Source organism: Aphidius gifuensis, linkage group LG3 (genome assembly GCF_014905175.1).
Source record: "Aphidius gifuensis isolate YNYX2018 linkage group LG3, ASM1490517v1, whole genome shotgun sequence".
Classification (NCBI taxonomy): domain Eukaryota; kingdom Metazoa; phylum Arthropoda; class Insecta; order Hymenoptera; family Braconidae; genus Aphidius; species Aphidius gifuensis.
The window spans coordinates 12,676,958-12,700,498 of NC_057790.1; the positions used below are offsets into that span (position 1 = coordinate 12,676,958).

General features: G+C 31.3%; 2 protein-coding genes across 4 annotated transcripts in view; one reads left to right on the forward strand and one right to left on the reverse strand.

Annotated features, from left to right (window-relative positions):
- Positions 1-721: 721 nt before the first annotated feature.
- LOC122851964 (MTOR-associated protein MEAK7) overlaps positions 722-23,541 on the forward strand; it is a 47,961-nt gene continuing 25,141 nt past the window's right edge. Inside the window, exons 1-6 of one of the 3 annotated variants that reach the window (XM_044151504.1) lie at positions 722-1,109; positions 1,278-1,658; positions 13,145-13,423; positions 13,538-14,034; positions 14,508-14,662; positions 18,208-18,318. In XM_044151504.1, the coding sequence (XP_044007439.1) occupies positions 951-1,109; positions 1,278-1,658; positions 13,145-13,423; positions 13,538-14,034; positions 14,508-14,661 (1,470 nt within the window). In that variant the 5' untranslated portion in view covers positions 722-950 and the 3' untranslated portion in view covers position 14,662; positions 18,208-18,318. Of the gene's footprint in view, positions 1,110-1,277; positions 1,659-13,144; positions 13,424-13,537; positions 14,035-14,507; positions 14,663-18,207; positions 18,319-23,541 lie in introns of those variants that run through there. The other 2 variants (XM_044151503.1, XM_044151505.1) reach the window with 2 other exon arrangements.
- Positions 18,368-20,272, reverse strand: LOC122851966 (cyclin-L1). Its single transcript, XM_044151507.1, has 4 exons — positions 19,843-20,272; positions 19,540-19,724; positions 18,863-19,459; positions 18,368-18,784 (listed from the first exon to the last, which is right to left on the reverse strand). Exons 1-4 carry the CDS (start codon positions 20,068-20,070, stop codon positions 18,595-18,597), a joined length of 1,200 nt encoding a protein of 399 aa, XP_044007442.1. The 5' UTR covers positions 20,071-20,272; the 3' UTR covers positions 18,368-18,594.

The following is a 23,541-nucleotide window of genomic DNA, read 5'->3' on the forward strand; positions in this document are numbered from 1 at the left end:
GTATACACAATGAATTTGTGTGCGTTGCCGAATGTTTCCGAGCTCCTACTCGAATAATAATTCGGACATGCGCAAAAGATTTTTGTCAAGCAGTATGACTGCGACAGAGAGATTGTCTGCACCGTAATGAATGCGCACAGCCCACTTATGGGAAAGCATAGGCGATGCGCAATATTAGGTGCGTTCTTTCGCTAGCGGGAGCCTGCGGGTATCCCCACCTCTAACGATCCCTCTCTACTTTTTTTCCCTTTTTTCTTCTGATTTGCGTGGAATTGGAAGCGCAATAACGAAATTTCACGCAAGTTAGAAAAAGAAAGGGAAAAAGAGTAGAGAGGGATCGCTAGAGAGCTCCACAATCAATCACAGGGCAAATTTTTTACAATTTAGGGCTTTTTTTTGCCGCTGATGGCGCTTGTAAAAATTTTTTTTATATAGATCTTACATACAAAAGCTTCACAAGCGCCGTGAGTGGTGAAAAAAAGCCCTAAATTGTAATGCCCTGTGAATTGGACTGCCGCAAGTCAAAGAACGCACCTATAGTAGTATTAATTAGCTGTTTTCGATGGTCGTCTCGGCTCAGTTCCGTCACACTTACGGCTCACTTATGGCGCTAGCGACGTACGGTTGTTTGAAGAACTACAAAGGCACAAAATCTCAATACACTGTATTGATTCTTTCAGCTACATCATAGCATATATATGGGTACAGAACTATTTCAAACTATACAAGGTCCCATCGAAAGCTACCCCACTATCGAAGTTTTTTCTCTCCTAGTCTTCTAACTCTTTCTAGTCTTCTTGTCTTCTAACTTCTTGTTCTGCCGGTTTCCATGGAGGTTTTACTCTACTCTTGACCGAATTGAACGTTGAGGTTAAGTTTTTTTTTTTTTTTGACGCGTACAAACAAAGCTAATAATACAAATTAGAAAAATAAGAAAACATTGAATTACGATGGGTAATCATGTAGTGCGCAGTAATAATGGATCAACAAAAAGTAATTCTAGTAAAAAAACAGTTTATTCGAGTCGTAAGCCATCGGGTAATTCATCTGCTACTGATATGGAGCATAATTTTGTAACACACTTTGTTCCTGTGGATAAGTTAACAAAGGTAAACCTACAACTTCGATTCACACGACTTTTTTTGTAGACTTAAAGATAAAAAAAAGTCGTGGATCTAAACAGGAAATATCTTTTTCATCATTATTTAATCATTATTTAATTTCATGAGCGAGTCTATTTGTATTTGTTTACATATAATTTATAATTTTGTTTTTAGATTCTCAACGATCTGACTTACGAGAATGAGAACATTAATGGTATTTCTGTTGACATATTTACACGTTACTTATTTCCAAATTATAAAGAATTTGGAAATCGGTTTTACTATTTTTTATTGACATCATCTGGTACATCATCGAGCTATTTGAATTCACCAACATTTAAACAACAAGTCGAAAAATTTCTTTCACAAATGAATGATCGTACATTACTTGATATTTATGTTCAAGTATATTCAAATACAACGGATGACAGTAGTGATGTTACAGTTAATGCTTTGAAGGATCTATTTATGATGTCATATAGGTTATCAATGGATGATTGCTTACCAACTTGTAATTACATCGAAGAAACAATTGATGCCGCTGTCACATCGTGTGTATGCATTTGTTTTTTATCTTATCACGATCTTTATTTTTATTGGTTTAAAATTTTTGAGTTTATTCATTATTTTATTAATCTATTACTTGGTTTTGATTTTACGGAGGCTAGGAGCCGAAAGGCTCAGCCGCAGTATTGGATTTATCCCCCAAAAAAAAAAAACGTTCATAACTTCTAAACTAATTGTCGTAAAGACTTCGGATTTGGCTCAAAAGAAGCGGCTCTGGAAATTCTATCGCCCCTAATAAAAAAAAACATTATCTATTCGGCCATTTTTTTTTTTTCCCGAAAAACGAAAAATACTATTCGTACGATAAAAATTCATTTAAAAAAGTTATAGAATTTTGAAAAACGATTATTTTAAGCCTAATATGAAACCTCTGCGACTACTCTATTTTGAGTTATAGCTTGTGCCGTTTTCATTTTTTAGGCAAACGATAACTCATGATGAAATGGTGTTAGAGACTTCATATTAGGCTTAAAACATGCGTATTCAAAAATTCTATCGCCTCCCCGAAAAAATTTTGATCTATGAATCATATTTTTCATAAAAATTAAAAAAAAAACCGTTTTTTTTTTTTTTTTTCAAATTTAGTTTTTTAAAAAAAAAAAAAAGTGACTAAACAGATAATGTTCTTTCTCATGAAGGGCGATGGAGTTTCAGAAGACGCGTTGTTTGAGCCTAATACGAAGTCTCTACTACAATTTTATCAAAAGTTATTGCATTTCTAGTTTTCGAGTAATTTCTGAAAAACGCTCTAACTTTCGACAAAATCGTCCTAGATACTTTGTATAAGACTTAAAAAGCATGTGTGGTAAAATCCTACAACTTTTAGTCGAAACTTTTTTCAAAAAAAATTATAGTTTTCATAAAATAGTAAAAAATAGAATTTTTGAAATATTTTTGTCTCTTTTGTTTCAAAAATCGAAAAAAATTGACTATTGGAATCAGGATAAACTCCTTAAGGGGCGATAGAGTTTTAAAAACCACGTTTTTTGAGCTTAATATGAAGTCATTCCGTTCATTCTAACAGAAGTTATAGCTTGCCTTAACTTGAACGAAAAAAAAAAAAAAAAAAATCGATTTTCAGAAAAATAAAAAAAAAGTACTATTATTGTATTGTTACTTTTAAAAACCATTTAAGAGATAAAATTTAACACGGCCCTAGCCGGAGTATTGAAAATTTTTAATTTTCAACGGTAACGCGAGCCACACGCCCCAACAAACGTTACCAGATCTTTTATTAGTTAAATTTCTAATCCGAAAATGTCTTGACAGTTACAAAAGGATTATAAACAAAAGCTAACACTTGGTTACTTAAGTCAACCACACGTCATTTAGAATTTTATAATTTTAGTGACAACATTTTTTTATTTTGGATTGAAATTGCATGGAATTTGAAAATTAGCTATAATCGAGGGAGAAAGTCACTTGTTCAGTCTGTTGTACAACGAAAAACGAAACTTTAATAACCTCTTGTAATCTTACCGAAATGATTTCAAAAACATCGTGTGATTATTGAAATCTCTTGTACTCTTGTAGTCTTCTCTAATTATCAATAATCTTGAAAAATCTTATGTAATCAGTAATCTTACGTCGTATATTTGTAATCTCGATATGATTACAGTGAATTTCAGTTATCTTTTATAACTTTTTGCCCATATTCCACATGCATGAAATTTTTTTTTTTTTTTTACCCTTCGACGCAATTTGAGTTTATTAGCTGTTCATTTCTTAAGGTTGAATGTAAATCGCATCGGTGGACGAAGTTTGGGCCCGAGAGGATGCGCATCTACATATGGTTATAAAAAATATTTTCAGTGCCCCTCTGTCCGAAATATATTCACTATACTGGCAGGCTCTTGGTAGAATGTGTGTATGCAGGCTATCTGGATAGACTCACACATACTACCATAGCCAAAAAACATAAGACAGCACGACGAAATGACGAATAAAAGAAAGAGAATGACCGCTAATGATAGAAAATTTTAATTCTAATAGTTGAATATCTTTTAAAATCTGTTGTAGAAAATGATCATTGAGAGCTTAAAAAATTCGTATTGTAAAGGAGTACAAACTGATAGTAAATTAAGTAAAATCGTATAGAATTTTTTTGAGCTAGATAAGAAAATATGTGTTTAGTCCCTATACCTACGTGTTAAAGTTGTTAACTTTGACATTAATTATCTAAAAAAAACGTTGTGTAAAATTCTGAAAAAATTCAACAAAATAGATAATTATTCTAGCTTTTATATGGAACTAAAAATTCGAAAATCGTATAGTTAGAAATTCTATTTACATTCAACCTTAACAATAAATAAAGTTAACAAAAAATTAAAATATTTATGCAGATCTCTAACTTTCGATATTTTTTTCATGAAATAATTACATGCTATTCAGAGAGAGGTTAGCTTCGTTTTCTTTCTATCAAGAGGCACGATACTACGATAGTGTCTCGCGTCAAGTAAGAGCAAAAAAAAAAGAGTGGGGAAACGAGAATAACCACCGTACCTATATATAAGCGACATAGAGCAAACCCAAGAAGACTAGAAATACAGCACCCGTATTCAGAGGATGTTCTCATTAGGGCTTTTTTTTTCCGATGGCGGCGCTTGTGAACTTTTTATATAGATTTACATAGAAAAGCTTCACAAGCGCCGCCATCGAAATAAGCATCCCTGACTCTGAGAATCTATCTATCTCGCCTGTATATAGGGGACGTTCATGGGGGACGTTCCAAAAATCACTCGGAAACCCGGACCGGCGCAGTAGATGAAAAAATATAGTGATAAAATAAACTTGAAAGTAACTAGAGATTACTGTAGATATTGTCGATATTGTAAGCAACAAAAACAGCCATATTGCATATGCCATTTACTTTTGTTACTTATTAAAGTTGTGAAAAGTATTTTTTATAATTATTATTAATAATTAAACGATAATAATTTATTGTTTTGTGCCTATAAAAATACATGAACAAAAAATCATGTCTACCACAACAAAATATCAAAAATTTTCTATGATCACAATCTTGACCTTCCGAGTTTCCGAGTGATTTTTGGAACGTCCCCATGAAAACCGTATCGCTATGTGGTCGCCGCATAATTGAGGGGCGCTAGTAGTACCCCGGTAACGTGCGCGACTTGTATCGCTTTTTTTTACAATGCGCACAATACAAACATACTCTGACAAACATCATGTATATAATGCTCTATTAGTGTTTGTCAGAGTATGTTTGTATTGTGCCTGTGCGATACAAGTCGCACCGTTCAAGGGCCTAGCGCCCTAACGGCTCCACATCGTACGGTTTTTGAGCAGGTTCGTTCTCCTGTATTTCTAGTCTTCTTGAGCAAACCCCTCCAAAATCTTCACGCTTTTATTAATTATAAGATAAAAAAATTCAGTAAGATAGAAAAATTCCTTTTTGTATTGATCCCATAAATCGATATCAAGCTTTTGAATAAGAAAAAAATCGAAATTTTTAGATGTATACTTTTTCTTAAACAATAACATCAAATTAAAAAGTTTGCGTTTTTTGCTGAAATTTATTCAAAATTCCAGAGCAATCTTACAGCTTTTGAAAAATCAAGCTTTAGGTTTTCAAAGTCCAGATCAATATTGACAACATTATAAAATAAAATTCAGCAAGGTAATAGTAGATGGTGTGAAAAAACCTTTATTTAGTATTCAATACCGCATCGATGGTGCGCGCGCCATATATTTTGAGTTAATATTTAATAATGATGCTTTAAGCTATGTTTCCACTTGCAATTATTTTCATATTGTTTTAAAAGAAAAATCTGAGATATTCAAAAAGAAAAATTTAATCGATGTTTTATTATTATAGAATAAATAATAAATTAATTCGTCAACGTATAAAAACAAATTATTATAATTAAAACTTGAGAAAAAGATGTGATATAACAAAAAAAAAAAACCGAGTTTTTTCTACAAAAAAAAGCATCAAGTATTCGAAATCTTTTAGCTGTTTATTTTTTTGGTACCACATCTTTTTGTACAAAAAAAATAAACAGCTTTCGAATACTTGACGCTTCTTTTTGTAGAAAAAACTCAGTTTTTTCTTTTGTTATGATTTTCTTTTTTATGTCTATTTTAAAAGTATATTCAACTGCACTTGAAAAATTGACATATTATAATTGACAGTGCACTATTTTAATTATATATTAATTATAAGATACTTGAACATAAGAGATTACTGGGAATCTTTGTGATTACCAAAAAACGGAAACTTTGTGTAATCAGGTAATTTTGTATGATAACAAGGAATTTTTAATCTAATGTTTTATATACACAAAATTTTAGAGTGACTTCAAACACAAATGAATACCGTAACTTTTTTCTTACCACGCCTTGGTTGATATCGTATTCCTAAAATGTGGAATTTACTCATTTGAGCATTGAGGAAGTTGAATAGGAATTGCGTAACGTACATAAAATGACCATTATTACGGAGCGGTGCAACCATTTCCCTTGGCTTGGATGTTATCATTTAATATTTAGATCTCCATGAATTTTATTGATTGGCACGGTTCATTCCGGGCTATGTGACGTTCAAAAACTGTTAAATAACTCTGTAAACAGTTCCCGATAGCAATCAGCACTGAACGGTTTTTATGAAACTATAAGATATTATAGGGGTTCGTGCTTATTTTAAGAAAAAAAAATGTTGCTACTCAATGTTAAAATGAAAAATTATGATAAATAATTATCGATTACATCAACGCTTTAAAACCAAATATTAAATTATTAGCCATTGCCAGAACTAGTGGCCAGTCAACCTTACGTAACATTTTTTTATAAAATCAATAACATTAAATATGAAATCTTTCTGAAAAGCGGTTTTGACTTTTGTTAAGAAATTTACTATGTATCCCGTAACCCATTCATCATTGACCTTAAGCTATATGATACTTTCAATAATTCAAAAACCAATTTTTCTACATTTATGACGCTATTGGAAAATTTAGTTTTTTCATCAGTTTTTTTATAAATATTATTTTTATTCCAATCGATAACTGACATCATTATAAACGAAATGAATACATGAAAAAAAAAATTTTTTTATAAATTTTTACAGGTTTTTTTTTATTTTCTATTAATTTTTTTATAAAAAAAATCTTTATCATTGATAAAGTCCATTATAATGTTCAAACAATTTAAAACAATAAAAAATGAGCAAAGTAGACCCTCTCAATTTGGTGTTGAAAGCCTGTCGATTCAGTGACAAAATATCTCTGTAATAATGACCGAATCAATTACCGATGAATGGGGTGCATTCCTTTAATAAAAAATTTTTTTTCGTTTTGCAATTTCGCCCTGTAATACCGACTAAAAACTAGAAACAGAAAAAACGACAAAAGTGATAAATTTCTCTATGCAATATTCCAGCCTTTACAGTTTACGATAATGTGTGGTATGAGCTATGTGACAATAACAAACAATCACAACAAGTCAATTTTCTATTTATTTCAGTTTGATATAAACATTGAACAGTTATCCATCTAATAATTGGAAGCCAAAAAAAATAATGTCATGTGCCAGTACTGCCACTACACGAAACAGCTTTTTCCTATAAAATTTTGGCCGGTATTACAGGGCGAAATTGCAAAACGAAAAAAAATTTTTTATTAAAGGAATGCACCCATGGTCTGCGGCTCGACAGCTTTTTGACTCCCGTAGATATTCGAATCATGTCAACCTAACCTCTCTACCGTATGTAATTTAAACTCTTATTTAATATTAAATACATATACTAGTCAAGGTTTTCTTCAGTTTAAGTTGTTGTCATTATAATCTTATATTTATTTCATATTTTTCCAATTCATTTTGATTATCCGGCGCTCGTGAATTACGTTTTATATATGCTGTCGAATGGCTGTCAAATCGCTGTCGACTGAGTGCTACATTGGAGAGTCGAGCCATCCGCTAGGGTTGTTTAACTTTCTAGCAGGGAACTTGAATTTTTTTTTTTTTCTATAATTTTTCTAAGATTTTGAAGTTTTATGAAGGTAGTTTTTTATTGAGGTGTTAAAGAGGTTATGCACAAATTACTCTTTTTTTAAAAAATATAATGAGAATGTTCTGAAATTTTGTACACAAGTAGATCTTTTCATTCTGAATACAACGGTATAATTATTTTTTTATGTTGATCGGTTAAATTTTTTGTAATTAATTATTGAAAATAATATTTAACATTGGCTCTTATGGAGATTTCAACCATTTTTTTCGGATAGAAAAAATGATGAAAAAGTCTTGAAAAAAATCACACATATACTAGAAACCGAGTTTTATTAATTGCGCGAAAAATTTTCATATGTTGATCGGTCAATTAATGAGAAATTAATTATAAACTTTACAAAAATCAGATGTGGCAACGTATGGCATGTTCAAACACAAACACATACCCGCAATCCCATATATTGTATACAGGGCGCAGGCGCTTTACACTTTATTATTTTACAGTGTAGCCAAGTTTCAAAAAGTTTCAAAAAATTGACAATTTATTTAATTTTAGCCTTGAAGATGTAGTTGATAATGATGTATTAATATTTAATGCATCACATTTACACCCTGATGTATCAGGAAGCACCCATTTCTCTCCTTGATGTAAAGGTTGGCTTCCCCTTTGGCCATCCTCTGACGAAGCTCTTCTTTGGTCTTTTGATAAAACTTCCTTTGTAGTCCAGTCGAAAGTTGTCTGAGTTTGCTCAATTGTGAGTGAACTTTTGAAAAAAATCATAGGTATAGATGAGAGGGTGGGAAATTGATTGGATAGAGGAAAAATCGCGGAAAAATTTTTAAAGGGGGGAAAAAAAATAAAAAGTTTTTCTATTTTGAATAGCGGGTAAGATATAGGGTTTACGGAAAATTTGTGAAGGAGAAAGTTGTAGAGAAAAAAATTAGCTAAATTTCATTGTAGGTCATTTTTGGGGTTTATAGAAGGGTTTAGAATATATAAGGGTTTTAAAAATTTTTTGGGTGCGTTCGATTGGAAATCAGGGGGAAATAAATGACGTAGGAATGAGGGTCGCGGTCTCCGTTTTGTTCTGTCATTCGTCGCAGTTCGTCGTACTAGTTTGCGGGCTGAAATAAAATAATAATAACTAAAATATAAAATAAAATAAAATAAAATTGAGAGATATTTTAATTTCCAGATTTTTTAATTTACAACATATTTTATTGTTTAAATAATATATTGTTTAAAGTATTAATAATTGTAACTAAAAAAAATTAATGAATATTAAAATTATTTTTAAAAAAAATTGACAATGAAATAAAAAAAAAATTTTTTTTTTTTTTTTGTTTAAACAATTAAATTATAAATATATAAATTGATAAAATAATAAAAAGATTAACAGTGAAAATATTAACTACAATACGGTTTTCTTCTTTTCTCCGAGTTTGAGGGACTGTGGGCGGAAAAAAAGGGGTAAAATCACAGAAATGATCTAAAAGTAAATGATCCAAATGAAAAAAGCAATTGACAGCCTATCATAATTTTTTTTTACAACAATTATTTACAAAGTTATTAATTTTTAAAGTTTTTAAATAATAATTTTTTTATATTTTCTCTGAGTTTGAGGGACTGTGGGCGGAGAAAATATAAAAAAATTATTATTTAAAAACTTTAAAAATTAATAACTTTGTAAATAATATTGTAAAAAAATGATAAACTGTCATTCTTTTCATTTAGATCATTACTTTTAGGTCACTATTTTACCCACGCCCACAGTCCAACTCGAGAAAATATAAAAAAATTATTATTTAAAAACTTTAAAAATTAATAACTTTGTAAATAATTGTTGTAAAAAAAAATTATGATAGGCTGTCGATTTCTTTTTTCATTTAGATCATTTACTTTTAGGTCATTTCTGTGATTTTACCCTTTTTTTTTTCGCCCACAGTCCCTCAAACTCGGAGAAAATATAAAAAAATTATTATTTAAAAACTTTAAAAATTAATAACTTTGTAAATAATTGTTGTAAAAAAAAATTATGATAGGCTGTCGATTTCTTTTTTCATTTAGATCATTTACTTTTAGGTCATTTCTGTAATTTTACCCCTTTTTTTTCCGCCCACAGTCCCTCAAACTCAGAGAAAATATAAAAAAATTATTATTTAAAAACTTTAAAAATTAATAACTTTGTAAATAATTGTTGTAAAAAAAAATTATGATAGGCTGTCAATTGCTTTTTTCATTTGGATCATTTACTTTTAGATCATTTCTGTGATTTTACCCCTTTTTTTCCGCCCACAGTCCCTCAAACTCGGAGAAAAGAAGAAAACCGTATTGTAGTTAATATTTTCGCTGTTAAATGAAATTGTTGTTAAATTAAAAAAAAAATCTTATCTTTTTATTATTTTATCAATTTATATATTTATAATTTAATTGTTCAAACAAAAAAAAATTTTTTTTTTATTTCATTGTCAATTTTTTTTAAAAATAATTTTAATATTCATTAATTTTTGTTAGTTACAATTATTAATACTTTAAACAATATATTATTTAAACAATAAAATATGTTGTAAATTAAAAAATCTGGAAATTAAAATATCTCTCAATTTTATTTTATTTTATTTTATATTTTAGTTATTATTATTTTATTTCAGCCCGCAAACTAGTACGACGAACTGCGACGAATGACAGAACAAAACGGAGACCGCGACCCTCATTCCTACGTCATTTATTTCCCCCTGATTTCCAATCGAACGCACCCAAAAAATTTTTAAAACCCTTATATATTCTAAACCCTTCTATAAACCCCAAAAATGACCTACAATGAAATTTAGCTAATTTTTTTCTCTACAACTTTCTCCTTCACAAATTTTCCGTAAACCCTATATCTTACCCGCTATTCAAAATAGAAAAACTTTTTATTTTTTTTCCCCCCTTTAAAAATTTTTCCGCGATTTTTCCTCTATCCCAATCAATTTCCCACTCTCTCATCTATACCTATGATTGAATTATTCGTTATATTAAATTTATTTATAAAACTTTAACCTTAAACTTTCAAAAAACAGGATAAATACAAAATAATAAATAAACCAAATTGATTCCTAGAATTGTTTAGTGCTACCATCTGCCATCTTAAAAAAAAATCTAATGTAAAATGAATTATGCTCTACAGTCACAAGTGCGCATGCGTACGGCAAAAAAATGATGGAAAAAAAAATAATGATTGTTTAAATCTTCATTAATTGTTTAAATAATTAACTAAAAAAATTTCATATTATAGTCAAAAAATTTGGTAGAAAATTTTCTACAAGCTGTCAAGCCAAATTAGCTCATTAAATGATTTCTTTGTGGTTCTTTTCATTTTATAAACTACTCACTCTGATATTTTTTATAAACAATCGCTAATTATAAAAAAACTAATTGTTGAAAAAAGTTTGAGTATGGCTCTGGTTGTAGATTTTTTGACGAGGAATCCATTAAAACTAAAATAAAACCTCTCAGTTAATTTTTAAAAAAGTTATGTCTGTTCCAAAAAAATGTCGTTTCAGTTTTTCTTGAATAAACAAACGAATTCGATTTTAAAAAATATAAACTTTTGTTAATTATCTTCATTTCATTATTTACTGTTATCTGTGAAATTTTCGCATCCATGATTTTTTCTTAGTTTTCTTAATATTTCGCTTCGAAGATTTTGTTACATTTTTCTTTCGTCATTTGTAAACTCAATAATTACCCGAAAAATTTCAATTTTATCAGAGGCTCTAGAGCTTATCGAGATCTTTAATTTAAGTCTAATACGAATAATCTAGCTTAATTATTATGGAAGCTATGAGCGGTATTCATAAAACATATAGTGAAAACAAAACTATGGTGGGACGCTTCGCGTCTATCCCACCTCCGTAAAAAGCATATATTTTTTTTTTAAGGGAGAACGGCCCCCGTTGAAGGAAATTATAAACTTCTTTTTTTATTGTGTTTTTAGATAGTTAAAATTATGATGAATCTATTAAAACAAACTTCTAAGTCGCTTACAGAGTTAGTTTAAGAGTTATAATGTTTAAAAAAAAAAAAATTTAACATGGGCTCTTATGGAGTAATGAAAAAATGACCCTCCAAAACAGTAGTTATTGCAAAAAAAAGTATAGACCGGAATTATTTTGTATAGTGTTTTTTTGTGAATATAAGTAAATGAAGTTATTTAGAACAGATTGACAGTTTTAGTTTTGTCAGTTACTATCTAATTGTTTAAAAAAAATAGCAATTAAAAAAAAAAAACGCTAATTTTATCATTTTTTTTTTCTTGTCAACAAAAATATGGCAACTACGCATTGGATTGGTGTTATAAATTTGATGGTATATTATCGACTGCGTCACTAAAACGCGTGTTCACTTAGATCAAACGTTGCCAAATCGCTTTTGTTGTGTAGGTGTGAATTTTTTTTTAATTGTGTGGGTAAAAAAAATCAAAAGTTTCACGTCAGCGACTGGTTTTGGTACAGGCAAAAAATAGAGCTCAGGGACAAAACATTTGGTTGATATGATACTTACCGTTCTCCCTTAAATCAACATTTTTTTAAAACAAAATTCGGATTCGGTTTAAATATAAATTCGGATCCAGTTTAAGGTTGATTCCAAGTCCCATCGCCGTACCAATATTTATGCCACAAAGGGCCCGTATATTAATAACGCTATTTTTTATTCCCCGTATCCTGAAATTTTTGTGGCGCCACTGATGAAAAAACCAAGTTCTTTAGTAGTATGTGTATGCGCGGCAACACACTAGCAAACAAAGTTTACGTCGTACGCCGAAACCATGCTTGTGTTCATGTCTGTGTGCCGCGCATCTAGCAAAATTTCGAAGTTTAAAAGTTAAATATTTATTAAAAGAAAAAGAAGAAAAAATTGAAATAATTATCAAAATTTCGTCTTGTCCAGGGCTACAATCTGATAGTAAATGTACAGTTTTGAATCAACACAAAAAAAAGTTATTCGTAAAAACATGAGGTAACGCGTATACCTTGTGTGTTAAAGTTGTCAACTTTGACAGTAAATATCTCGAAAAAAGCAAACAAGAAAAAATTCAAAAAAATTCACAATATAGATAATTATTTCATTTAGAAAATAAGCCGAAAAAATTGAAAGTCTATCAGAAATTCAGATATTCGGAATCAACCTTAAGTATACATTCGGATTTAGTTTATGCATAAAATTGGATCCGGTTTGGATGTAAAATCGGATCCGATTTAAATGTAATTTCGGATATATAATTTGGTATCCGATTTAGCCACGGTGTCCTTATTGTAACCGGATCCGGAGCCTAGCCGGCGTTACATTTTCAGTCCGAATCAGGCTGGCCGGATCCGATTCGAATATGTAATCAGGTAAACTGGATCCGACCTGGATCCGAATTGGACCGAAATTTCCACTCGGGTACAATCAAATATATTTCATTCATAATTATTTTACAAATAAGTTCATCACTTTCTTGAATTTTATGATTTTCCAGTTTCATGGTAAAGAGAATCTATCAGCAACTTTTGTTTGCAACTGGCTTTGGCAAAATACTCCAAAACTATTATACAGTATCCATCGTTATGTTGTTCATGTGTTGACAACATCATATCGTAATGGAAAAGTTTTTCCAACGGCTGAAGAATCACATCCTCACATTGGATCTGTAACTCCAGTCATTGAAAAGACTGACTTTTCTCTTGAAACCAGCGATTTATTGCCAATTAGTCATGTTTGGTTGTTATCAACAACTCTTTCTTCCCGCTATGTCCAAGTAGGTTTGATAATTCTCCTACTCTTGCCATAAACTGATTTTGAAAACTAAGTAACTATCGTAAATATGTAACAAATATTTCTTTCAAATAAATTGTAAAATTTTTATTCACAGGTAGAAGTTCCTTCACCAACTGAAGAAAACACAAATATCCCACTATCTTTTAAAATGGCTGGAACTCCATGTCCAAGTCACTGGTCACTTTTGTACTCAAGTGACTTACATGGAGCTGCTGTAAATCGTTTGCTCCATCACGTCTTGGGTTATCGAGGACCAACTATACTTTTCATTCGAGGCAGTTCTTCAAATAACAAGTGTGTCACATATTGCATTGGTTCGACTGTCGAATGGCATGAATCAAGTAGTTATTGGGGTGGTGATGATTCGATAGTTATACAACTAAAACCAATATATAGACTTATTGAAAAAGGACCAAAATTATTGTACCTAAATACACTGATACGAGGATATGCTCAAGGCTTGAGAGCTGGCTCAGATACAAGAAATCCAATAATAAATGTTGATCAATCATTTAATTCAGTTATGATTGAAGGTGCACCATATCGTATCATGACCATTGAAGTTTGGGGCTGTGGTGATAGAAAGCTGAAGTAAGTAATTTAAGATTCATATATAAATCTATTCAAAATTTTAATGCCTTGGCTGGGATCGTGCTGAATCCATTTAATTTATTGTTTTGAGGAAAGTTATGAACAATAAATAAAAATAGTGAAAACATTTATGAGCCATATCTCGATAGAATAATTTTATAGACTTTGTTTTGAGCTCGAATAAAGCACCTTTAACAGCTCAGAGCTCTTATGAAAATAAACCTTTTGGTGGTTCATAAGAAAAACTATATATTCAAAATATATAAAAGGGTTAGTTTTCCTAGGAGCTCTAAAGTTGTCACAGACACTTCTTTGCAGCTTTATACGGAATCTTTACGTTGCTATGTTTAGAAAGTATGACCATAATTTTTTTCCCGTCGACAAATTCAACACTGTGACTGAAGCTTCGGCTCCCAGCCCCTGTGAATTCGTGATATGTTATGTTTCCTATTAATTCTCATTAATTAATTTAGAGAAAAACAGTTGGATATCAAAAGATGGCAAGTTAAAGAAGCTGAGAAACAGCGTGTTGTGAAACTAAGTAGTGCTGATTGGATGGATCATCCAGATCGTTACTTATTAGAATTGGCTGGTAGACCAACTTACAGTAATGCCGAAAACAAGTAAGGTATGCAACCCAACTTAATCACTTATTGTTGTTTTTTTTTTTTTTCAATTAAGAACACTATTGTGTCCCATACAGTCATATAATCGATATCAACGATGAACGGCTTGTATATCTATTATCTTAACAATATATATATGGGGCATTCCAGGTCAAATCACGTGGTGCCTGACCCCTATTGACTCAGTTCATAATTTTTTTTTGGGCGTATTTTGGTCCAAAAAACAAGCTTTTTTTTTCCACCATTTTTACACTAACTTTTTATTCCTACTATCGAGTATTTAACGATTTGTACCAGGAATTTGTCTTGGTAAATTTTGTTTTTTCCCATACTTAAGGATAGAAACATATAAAACCTGCACTACTTAAAATTCAGTTTTTGATGCTTTTATCCTTGAAATATGGGAAAAAACAAAACTTATCGAGATATAATTTGGTTTTATTTTTTATTTTTCTACAGGAAACCATTATTAAATTATCCAATTTAATGAATTACTTGTTTTTACTTAACGGGAAAAATTTCAGAATTTTTCAGAAACTTGGTCAAAATTGAGGGTCTACATCGACCCTCAATTGTTAAATACTCGACAGTAGGAAAAAAGTTATTTATGGTGGAAAAAAAATAAGCCCGTCCGAAAATCCACCCAAAGAAGGGGTCAGACATGATGACCACGCGATTTGACCTGAAATGACCCATATACATATAGCTCGTATATCTCATATCGTAAGTTTTATTGAGGTACGATCTCAGTGTACCAGCAGAGAAACGAAGAAGCGAAACATGTTTTTTTTCCATACATGCAAAAATAAACTGAATCACACAGATATGGAAAAAAACGTCGATGCCTCTCAATTTATAATATTAAATGCATTACTAACAGTCCAGGCCCCCATCGTGCAAAAAGTTATGCCATCTCCGAAATGGTTAATTTTTTTTGTGAAGACTTGTCTTGGTGGGTACTTTAAGTAAACCTTTGGGCTGCCACGTCAAAGTTCATGTTTGGGGGTGGTATTCGGTTAAAAGAGGGTAAAAAATAAGTTAACTTATGTCATTCCAGAAAGGCAGCCATAACGCGTAAAATATTCTTAAGTATCTAGACAATGTGAAATAAATATTGGCTGACAAATAAATAGTCAAAAAAAATTGCTAAGCCAAAAAAGTCAAGTCCCGTAAAAAAATAATTTACATGACATAAGTTAAGTTATGTTATTCCAGAAAGGAAGCGAGTGGGTATAATTGGTTAGAAATAATGTATAATATATGAAAATAATGATGGCTGACAGCTATCTGGTCATACGTCCAATTGTTGCCCGGAAAAGCGCCTTAAAAAAAAATTTAATTTTTAAGACATAATTAAAGTTATGTCATCTCAGAAAAGCAGCCATTTGGCTTAAACTATCTGATAACATTTCTAGAATACGAAAAAAATAATGGCTGACCAATAAATGGTCAAAAAAAAAATAGTGTCGTTAAAAATCAATCAAAATGACATAAGTTAAGTTATGTCATTTCAGAAAGGAAGCGAGTAGGTATAATTAGTTGGAAATCATGTGTAATATATGAAAATAATACTGGCTGCCAGTTATCTGGTCATATGTCCACTTGTTGCCCAGAAAAGTGCCCGGAAATTCGATTGTTTCATTTTTCCGGGCAACAAATGGACATATGACCAGATAACTGGCAGCCAGTATTATTTTCATATATTACACATGATTTCCAACATGATTATACCTACTCGCTTCCTGAAGCACATAACAACACTGTCATTGATGATTGATTTTAAGACTACACTATTAATTGACCATTTCTTTGGCAGCCATTATTTTTTTCGTATTCTAGAAATGTTATCAGATAATTTAAGCCAAATGGCTGCTTTTCTGAGATGACATAACTTTATTTATTTCATAAAAATTCAATTATTTTATTTTAACGCGCTTTTCCGGGCAACAATTGGACATATGATCAGATAATTGTCAGCCAGCATTATTTTCATATATTATACATTATTTCTTCCTACTGGAAACTGACATAACAACATGCCATTTAATTGATTTTTACGGGTCCTGTAGGTGTTTCTGTAATAATTTTCTTTTTGACTATTTATTTGTCAGCCAATATTTACCATCCTAAACTTAAAAATATTATGTTAGCAGTGGGAATAATGTGTGAATTTCCAAAGCGTAAGAGGGGTAGTGCGCTTTTTGGAAATTCACACATTATTACCACTGTCCCTAGTAACATAAAATATGGTTCTAGACGGTAGGCCAAGACCAAAAAACTTGCACAGAACCGCATCGGCTTAATACCTAATATATGTTAGCCCTATACACCTATAACACGTTGCACATAGAGTGAAACCGGCAGAAGAAGTTCACGAGAAACCTAATGCACATGCGCGAATATGGAAGCACACAAAGGCAATTTGTATATCTGTGTGAACAGCTTTATTCCCCCACTCGCAATTCTTGTACGCACAGATATACAATTTGCCTCTGTGTGCTTCTATATTCGCGCATGTGCATAAGGTTTCTCGTGAACTTCTTCTGCCGGTTTCACTCTACTCCCTACCGTTTTAATGGTCACCTGTCCACAAGTAAGCCAGGTAAAAATCACGAATGAAAACAACGTTAAATATAGTAGGCGAACTATATTATTTTTTTTTAATGTATTTTAAATATGAGGAAAAAATCCCTACCATTTAAAAAATTTTTAAAGTGGTTAAAAAAATTATTAAAAATTATATTAAATTGTTGAGTAATAGGGGGAAGTTAAGCGGTATGGGTGGGGATTACAGAGGAGCGCGATAATAATAAAGTAGTGGGGAGCTCATCGTTTTTCAATAATTTTTTTAACCACTTTAAAAATTTTTAAAATGGTAGGGATTTTTTCCTCATATTTAAAATACATTAAAAAAAAATAATATAGTTCGCCTACTATTTTTGACGTTGTTTTCATTCGTGGTTTTTACCTGGCTTACCTGTGGACAGGTGACCATTAAAACGGTAGGGAGTATGTGCAACGTGTTATAGGTGTATAGGGCTAACATATATTAGGTATTAAGCCGATGCGGTTCTGTGCAAGTTTTTTGGCCTTGGCCCACGGACTATTCGTTACATGTGCCCAATCAGAGAGCCCGCTCACAACTCATTTGGAGGGGAATCACTCGCCAAAGCTCGTGCTTGCCCCTCCAAATTCGTTGAGAGTACACTCTCTGAGTGGGCACTTGTAACGAAATATACTATTACGCGTTATGGCTGCCTTTCTGGAATGACATAAGTTAACTTATTTTTCACCCTCTTTTAACCGAATACCACCCCCAAACATGAACTTTGACGTGGCAGCCCAAAGGTTTACTTAAAGTACCCACCAAGACAAGTCTTCACAAAAAAAATTAACCATTCTGGAGATAGCATAACTTTTTGCACGATGGGGGTCTGGACTATTACTTTCATACGAAAGTGTTAAAAATAAGATGTCTATACTGCTCCAAAATACGTGGAACAATTAAATGCATATGACTTTGTTCATTTTTTTTTGTTGTTTGTAGTTTGGCGGGCCACTTCTCAATTTTCGGAATTTGTACATTACCTTGAAAACGAGCCGTTGAAAATGTTGAATTCAAATATTTTAGTTTTTTTAACGTGTAAGTAGTACAATATCTATAAAATGTTCATCAGTAAAAAAAAGAAAAAGAATGAAGAGTTTTAATGCAAAAATATTTTTATACAATTGTCAAGTGTGGTACATAAAGGTGGTTTTAAAATAAATTAGAAAATTATTATTATGTTAATAGACTGTGATAATTATGAGAGCACTTTATTTCATTGAGTCAACTTTTTTGAACCCAAATATTTTTTCTAAGTAGAGTTTTAAAATAGGCTTTTTTAATATGACTCAAATTGAATGAGTTTCACTAAAAAAGATAAATTTTAAATCAACTACGAGACCTGTAACGACTGCGTGACTTATGGCTACTTGAACGATGTCTTTGTGCTTTTTTAGTTTTACGCGTTCGTCCACGACTTCTTGATCGGCTTCGACTTGGGTACTTTTTTCGCTTTTGATGTTTTGTAAAGTCATTGCGTTGTGCTGGTAAATTTATTATAGCTGATGATTTTGAGCGTCTGCAAACAAATCACAATCATTTTATCAAGATATGAGTAATATAAAAAAAAGCTATCACAATGAATCGGAATAATTACTCATGACAATGCCGTGGTGATTTTGATCTTTCTGGAGGAGCATGAGTTCCACTGCGACTGATGAAACCACCCCAAGCATTATGTTCTTTTGGAAGTGGAGGACTGGGTGTATGACCATCAATATCACCACCTCGTGTTTTTGATCTGGCTTCGTCATATTGTCGTCTCAATTCTTCAACTTTTTTTTCTAATTCTTCTGAACGAACACGAGGGCGGGTATAGAGTCGTAATATACGACGACAAACATCTTTAATTGCAGACTCTTGTACTTTAAACAGTGAAAACCATGCTGGTGACGATGGTAATGGTAATTGTAGTTGCCGTGCACCTAGGTAAATGCAAGCACACGCTACAGTTTCCGGATGATGTCGCAAAAATACATCTGAACGTAATGAATCATTCATGTAATTCCAGCTTTGTTGCATTAAAAGACGATTTCTTTCGTAGCCTAATAGCTGGAGATACATGACAATTATTTTGTGTGGATGTTTCACGTGAACACAAAAGCCAAGTTCTTTGAGTACCCTGCGTTCAGATTTAATTACTTGATTTTTTTGAGCAACGTAATTTTGGTCAAGTATGACAGGGCTAATTGGTCTGTGAAAAATAAAAACAAACACAACTCGTAATAGAGAAATTTCACAGGAATCTTTATTTCTAATACTCAGCTAACTTACTTGTTACTAGTCACTTGCTTGATGTGATGAAAAACACTGATGACGTCTCGTATTCTTCTCGGTGCTTCTTCAATTTTACTAGCTAAACAAATGCATCCCATTGCTGTTGTCTCCATGTTATGTCGGACTAATGATTTGCTGTAATAAAAACGTTGAAAAATCACTTGACCTGTAGCCATTGCTACCTGCAAAAAAATGAAATTTCTAGCTTTATCATTCTATTTCATTTAACAATAGCTTTTTTTACTAGACATAAAGATTAATATTTTAGAAGGCCATAACAAAAAAAATTTATAAAAATACCTGGGGTAATTTGAGTAAAATACCAGCTGTTTGTATTAATTCACATCCTAGTATTCGTAAGTCAGTTTCAGTTTCAGCATCTAAACCATCTAAATGTGATGGTGTTGAATTCAACTTTTCTTCTGGTAAAAGACAATTTTGCAATGTTAAAACAATTTTGCCATATTGCTTGTTATTACTCGATGATGGCATTTTACTACTTGGAACGATGTTTTCTTTTGAAGTCATTACTTCAAATCAATCAAAGCTTAAAATAAAAGATGCGACAGGGACAGAAGCGACGACCCGTCCACCCGTTTAAAAAAATTGCTAAAATTACTGTATTTATCAGAATTTATTGTGAATCAGCAAAAGAGTAAAATGGGGTGTCGACACTGAAATATAATAAAACTAGAAGCTGAACTCCTATAGTCCTATCGCAGTGTTAGGTAGGTAAGATGCCTTGGTATCTTACATGTGTAAGATACCATGTAAGATGCCGTATCTTACATCATCGGGTTCATACATCGAGGTATCTTACATTGCGTTCCCAGCGCCTTCTACGAATAAAAGTGGAACCTTCGTGCTACAATTTTTTTTTATTCGATAAGTACATGTAATTCATTTATTAAATAAATAAAAATTCAAAAAACAAGCAGTAGCTAAGGAAAAGATTATTTATTTAAAAAATTAGTTATTTAAAATTAAAGCAACATTAATTCCTTAAAACATAATTTTTTGGCAACATTAATTTCTTAGCTACATCTTTTTCTTAGCTACTGCTTTACCTTGGACATTTTAATTTATTTAATAAATAAAATTACATGCATTTTATTTTTTAAATAAATAAAAATCCCAAAGAAAAATAGTAGCTAAGGAAAAGATGGAGCTAAGGAATTACAGTTGCCAAAGAAATTCTTTTTTAAGCAACATTAATTCCTTAGCTACATCTTTCCCTTAGCTACTGCTTTTTCTAGGACATTTCCATCTTTTAAAAATAAAATGACATGTATATTATTTATTTAATAAATAGAAAATGTCCGAGAAAAACAGTAGCTAAGGAAAGGATGGAGCTAAGAAATTAATGTTGCCAAAAAATTATGTTTCAAGCAACATTAATTCCTTAAAACTGGTTTTCCTTGATATTATATATATTTATATAACAAATAAATTACATGTACTAATATATATCGAGCAATAAGAACTAATTGTCGAGTCGACAGTCAATAAGAATGTTCAAAATGGCGTCAGAGGTATCTTACAGTTTCTTACAGTATCTTACAGTATCTTACTGTAAGTGTATGAAACCTCAAAAATCGACCATTTACCCATCACTGCAGTCCAATTCACAGGTCAAATTTTTTACAATTTAGGGCTTTTTTTTGCCGGTGATGGCGCTTGTAAAATTTTTTTTATATAGATTTCACATACAAAAGCTCCACAAACGCCGTCAGTGGAGGAAAAAAGCCCTAAATTGTAATGCCCTGTGAATTGGACTGCTGGACTCCTATGCTTACCAAATGCACGGAGTGTCGCAATATATTAGACAGGGTTGCCAACTGGGCTGTGCAGGATTCTCTACTCTCTAGCGGTGAATTGTGGGATTTCAGACGCCGTTATGGGTTTTAGTCGGTAACTTAAATTTTTTCCTTTCCTTAATTCTTTTTTATTATTTTATTAATTTAGGGCCGGTTTTTTCGTCCACAGTTACAGGTTTTTGGTATAGTCTAACGTTTTGCTTCCCTATACTATACTATACCATGTTGACTTAACTATGGATTACAAAACCGGCCCTAAGGTTATTAAAAGGTTTTATTTATATGTATGTCCTTGACTAGCTTTCTTTTGGGCTACATAATATAATAATATAATAATATAATTATATTAAATCTAATTACATATAATTGTAAACAATATCACGATTCATTTCTCGTAACATAAGGGGTGCATTCCTTTAATAAAAAACTTTTTTTCGTTTTGAAATTTCGCCCTGTAATACCGACTAAAAACTAGAAACAGAAACAACGACAAAAGTGATAAACTTTTCTATGCAATATTCCAGGCTTTACAGTTTACGATAATGTGTGGTACGAGCTATGTGACAATAACAAACAATCTTAACCAGTCAATTTTCTATTTCTTTCAGTTTGATATAAACATTAAACAGTTATCCATCTAATAATTGGAAGCTAAAAAAAATAATGTCATGTGCCAGTACTGCCACTACAAGAAACAGATTTTTCCTATGAAATTTTGGCCTGTATTACAGGGCGAAATTGCAAAACGAAAAAAAAATTTTTATTAAAGGAATGCACCCAAGGTGCTTTCTTTTGTGTATTTATTTTTTTTCGTGTTTATTTTCGCGCATGCGCAATTAAATGCGCAGTCAGCAAAAAGTCAGTTTGCAACAGCGTAGGACATGAGGGACTGGATAAGCCATGTTTTAATTCGGCAAGATTACGATATCCGTGGCGACAAGATTTTATGACTGACATAAGAACGTCTTTTCGAAAGAAAATCAATGACCGCAACAGAATTTCGATATCTCGATTACTTTTGGAGATATCGACGAAACAAGGGGTGCATTCCTTTAATAAAAAATTTTTTTTCGTTTTGCAATTTCGCCCTGTAATACCGACTAAAAACTAGAAACAGAAACAACGACAAAAGTGATAAATTTAAGTGAGCTATGTGACAATAACAAACAATCACAACAAGTCAATTTTCTATCTATTTCAGTTTGATATAAACATTGAACAGTTATCCATCTAATAATTGGAAGCCAAAAAAAATAATGTCATGTGCCAGTACTGCCACTACAAGAAACAGCTTTTTCCTATAATATTTTGGCCGGTATTACAGGGCGAAATCGCAAAACGAAAAAAAAATTTTTATTAAAGGAATGCACCCATGATATCGAAATTTTTTTTTAGGGAATTTTAATTTCCTATTGTTTTCGCTTTTCATCTGACCCCCCCCCCCCCCTTCTCCCCGAAAATTTTCTAAGTCCCTTAATCTAAATACGATAAATATGGGGAACATCATTAAATATGAAGGAAAATATAGAAAAATCACTGAATATAAAAAAAAAAAACGATAAATATGGGAAAATATCAGTAAATGTGAAGGAAAAATTACTGAAGATAAAGAAAAAACCGATAAATATGGAAAAATATCAGTAAATATAAAGAAAAAAGCGCTAAATATAAAAGAAACTCTTATAATTATGGGAAAATATCAGGGTAATATCAGTAAATATAAAGGAAAAATCACTGAATATGAAGAAAAATACGATACATATGGGAAAATATCAGTAAATGTAAAGAACAATGTAGAAAAAAATAGAAAAATAGCAAAGAAAAATCAGTGAATATAAAGAAAAAAAAGGAAATAAATATGGGAAAATATCAGCAAATATAGAGGAAAAATTACTGAATATAAAGAAAAAATTGCTGAATATGAAGAAAAAACCGATATATATAGATAAATATCAGTAAATATAAAAAAAAAGGGTAAATATAAAGAAAACTCTCATAATCATGGGAAAATATCAGGGAAATACCAGTAAATATCAAGGAAAACTTACTGAATATAAAGGAAAATATAGAAAAGTGACTGAATATGAAGAAAAAACAGATAAATAAGGGAACATATCAATTATGCCTCCCTCCCCCCCCGAAAATTTTCTAAGTCCCTTAATTAATCTAAACACAATGAATA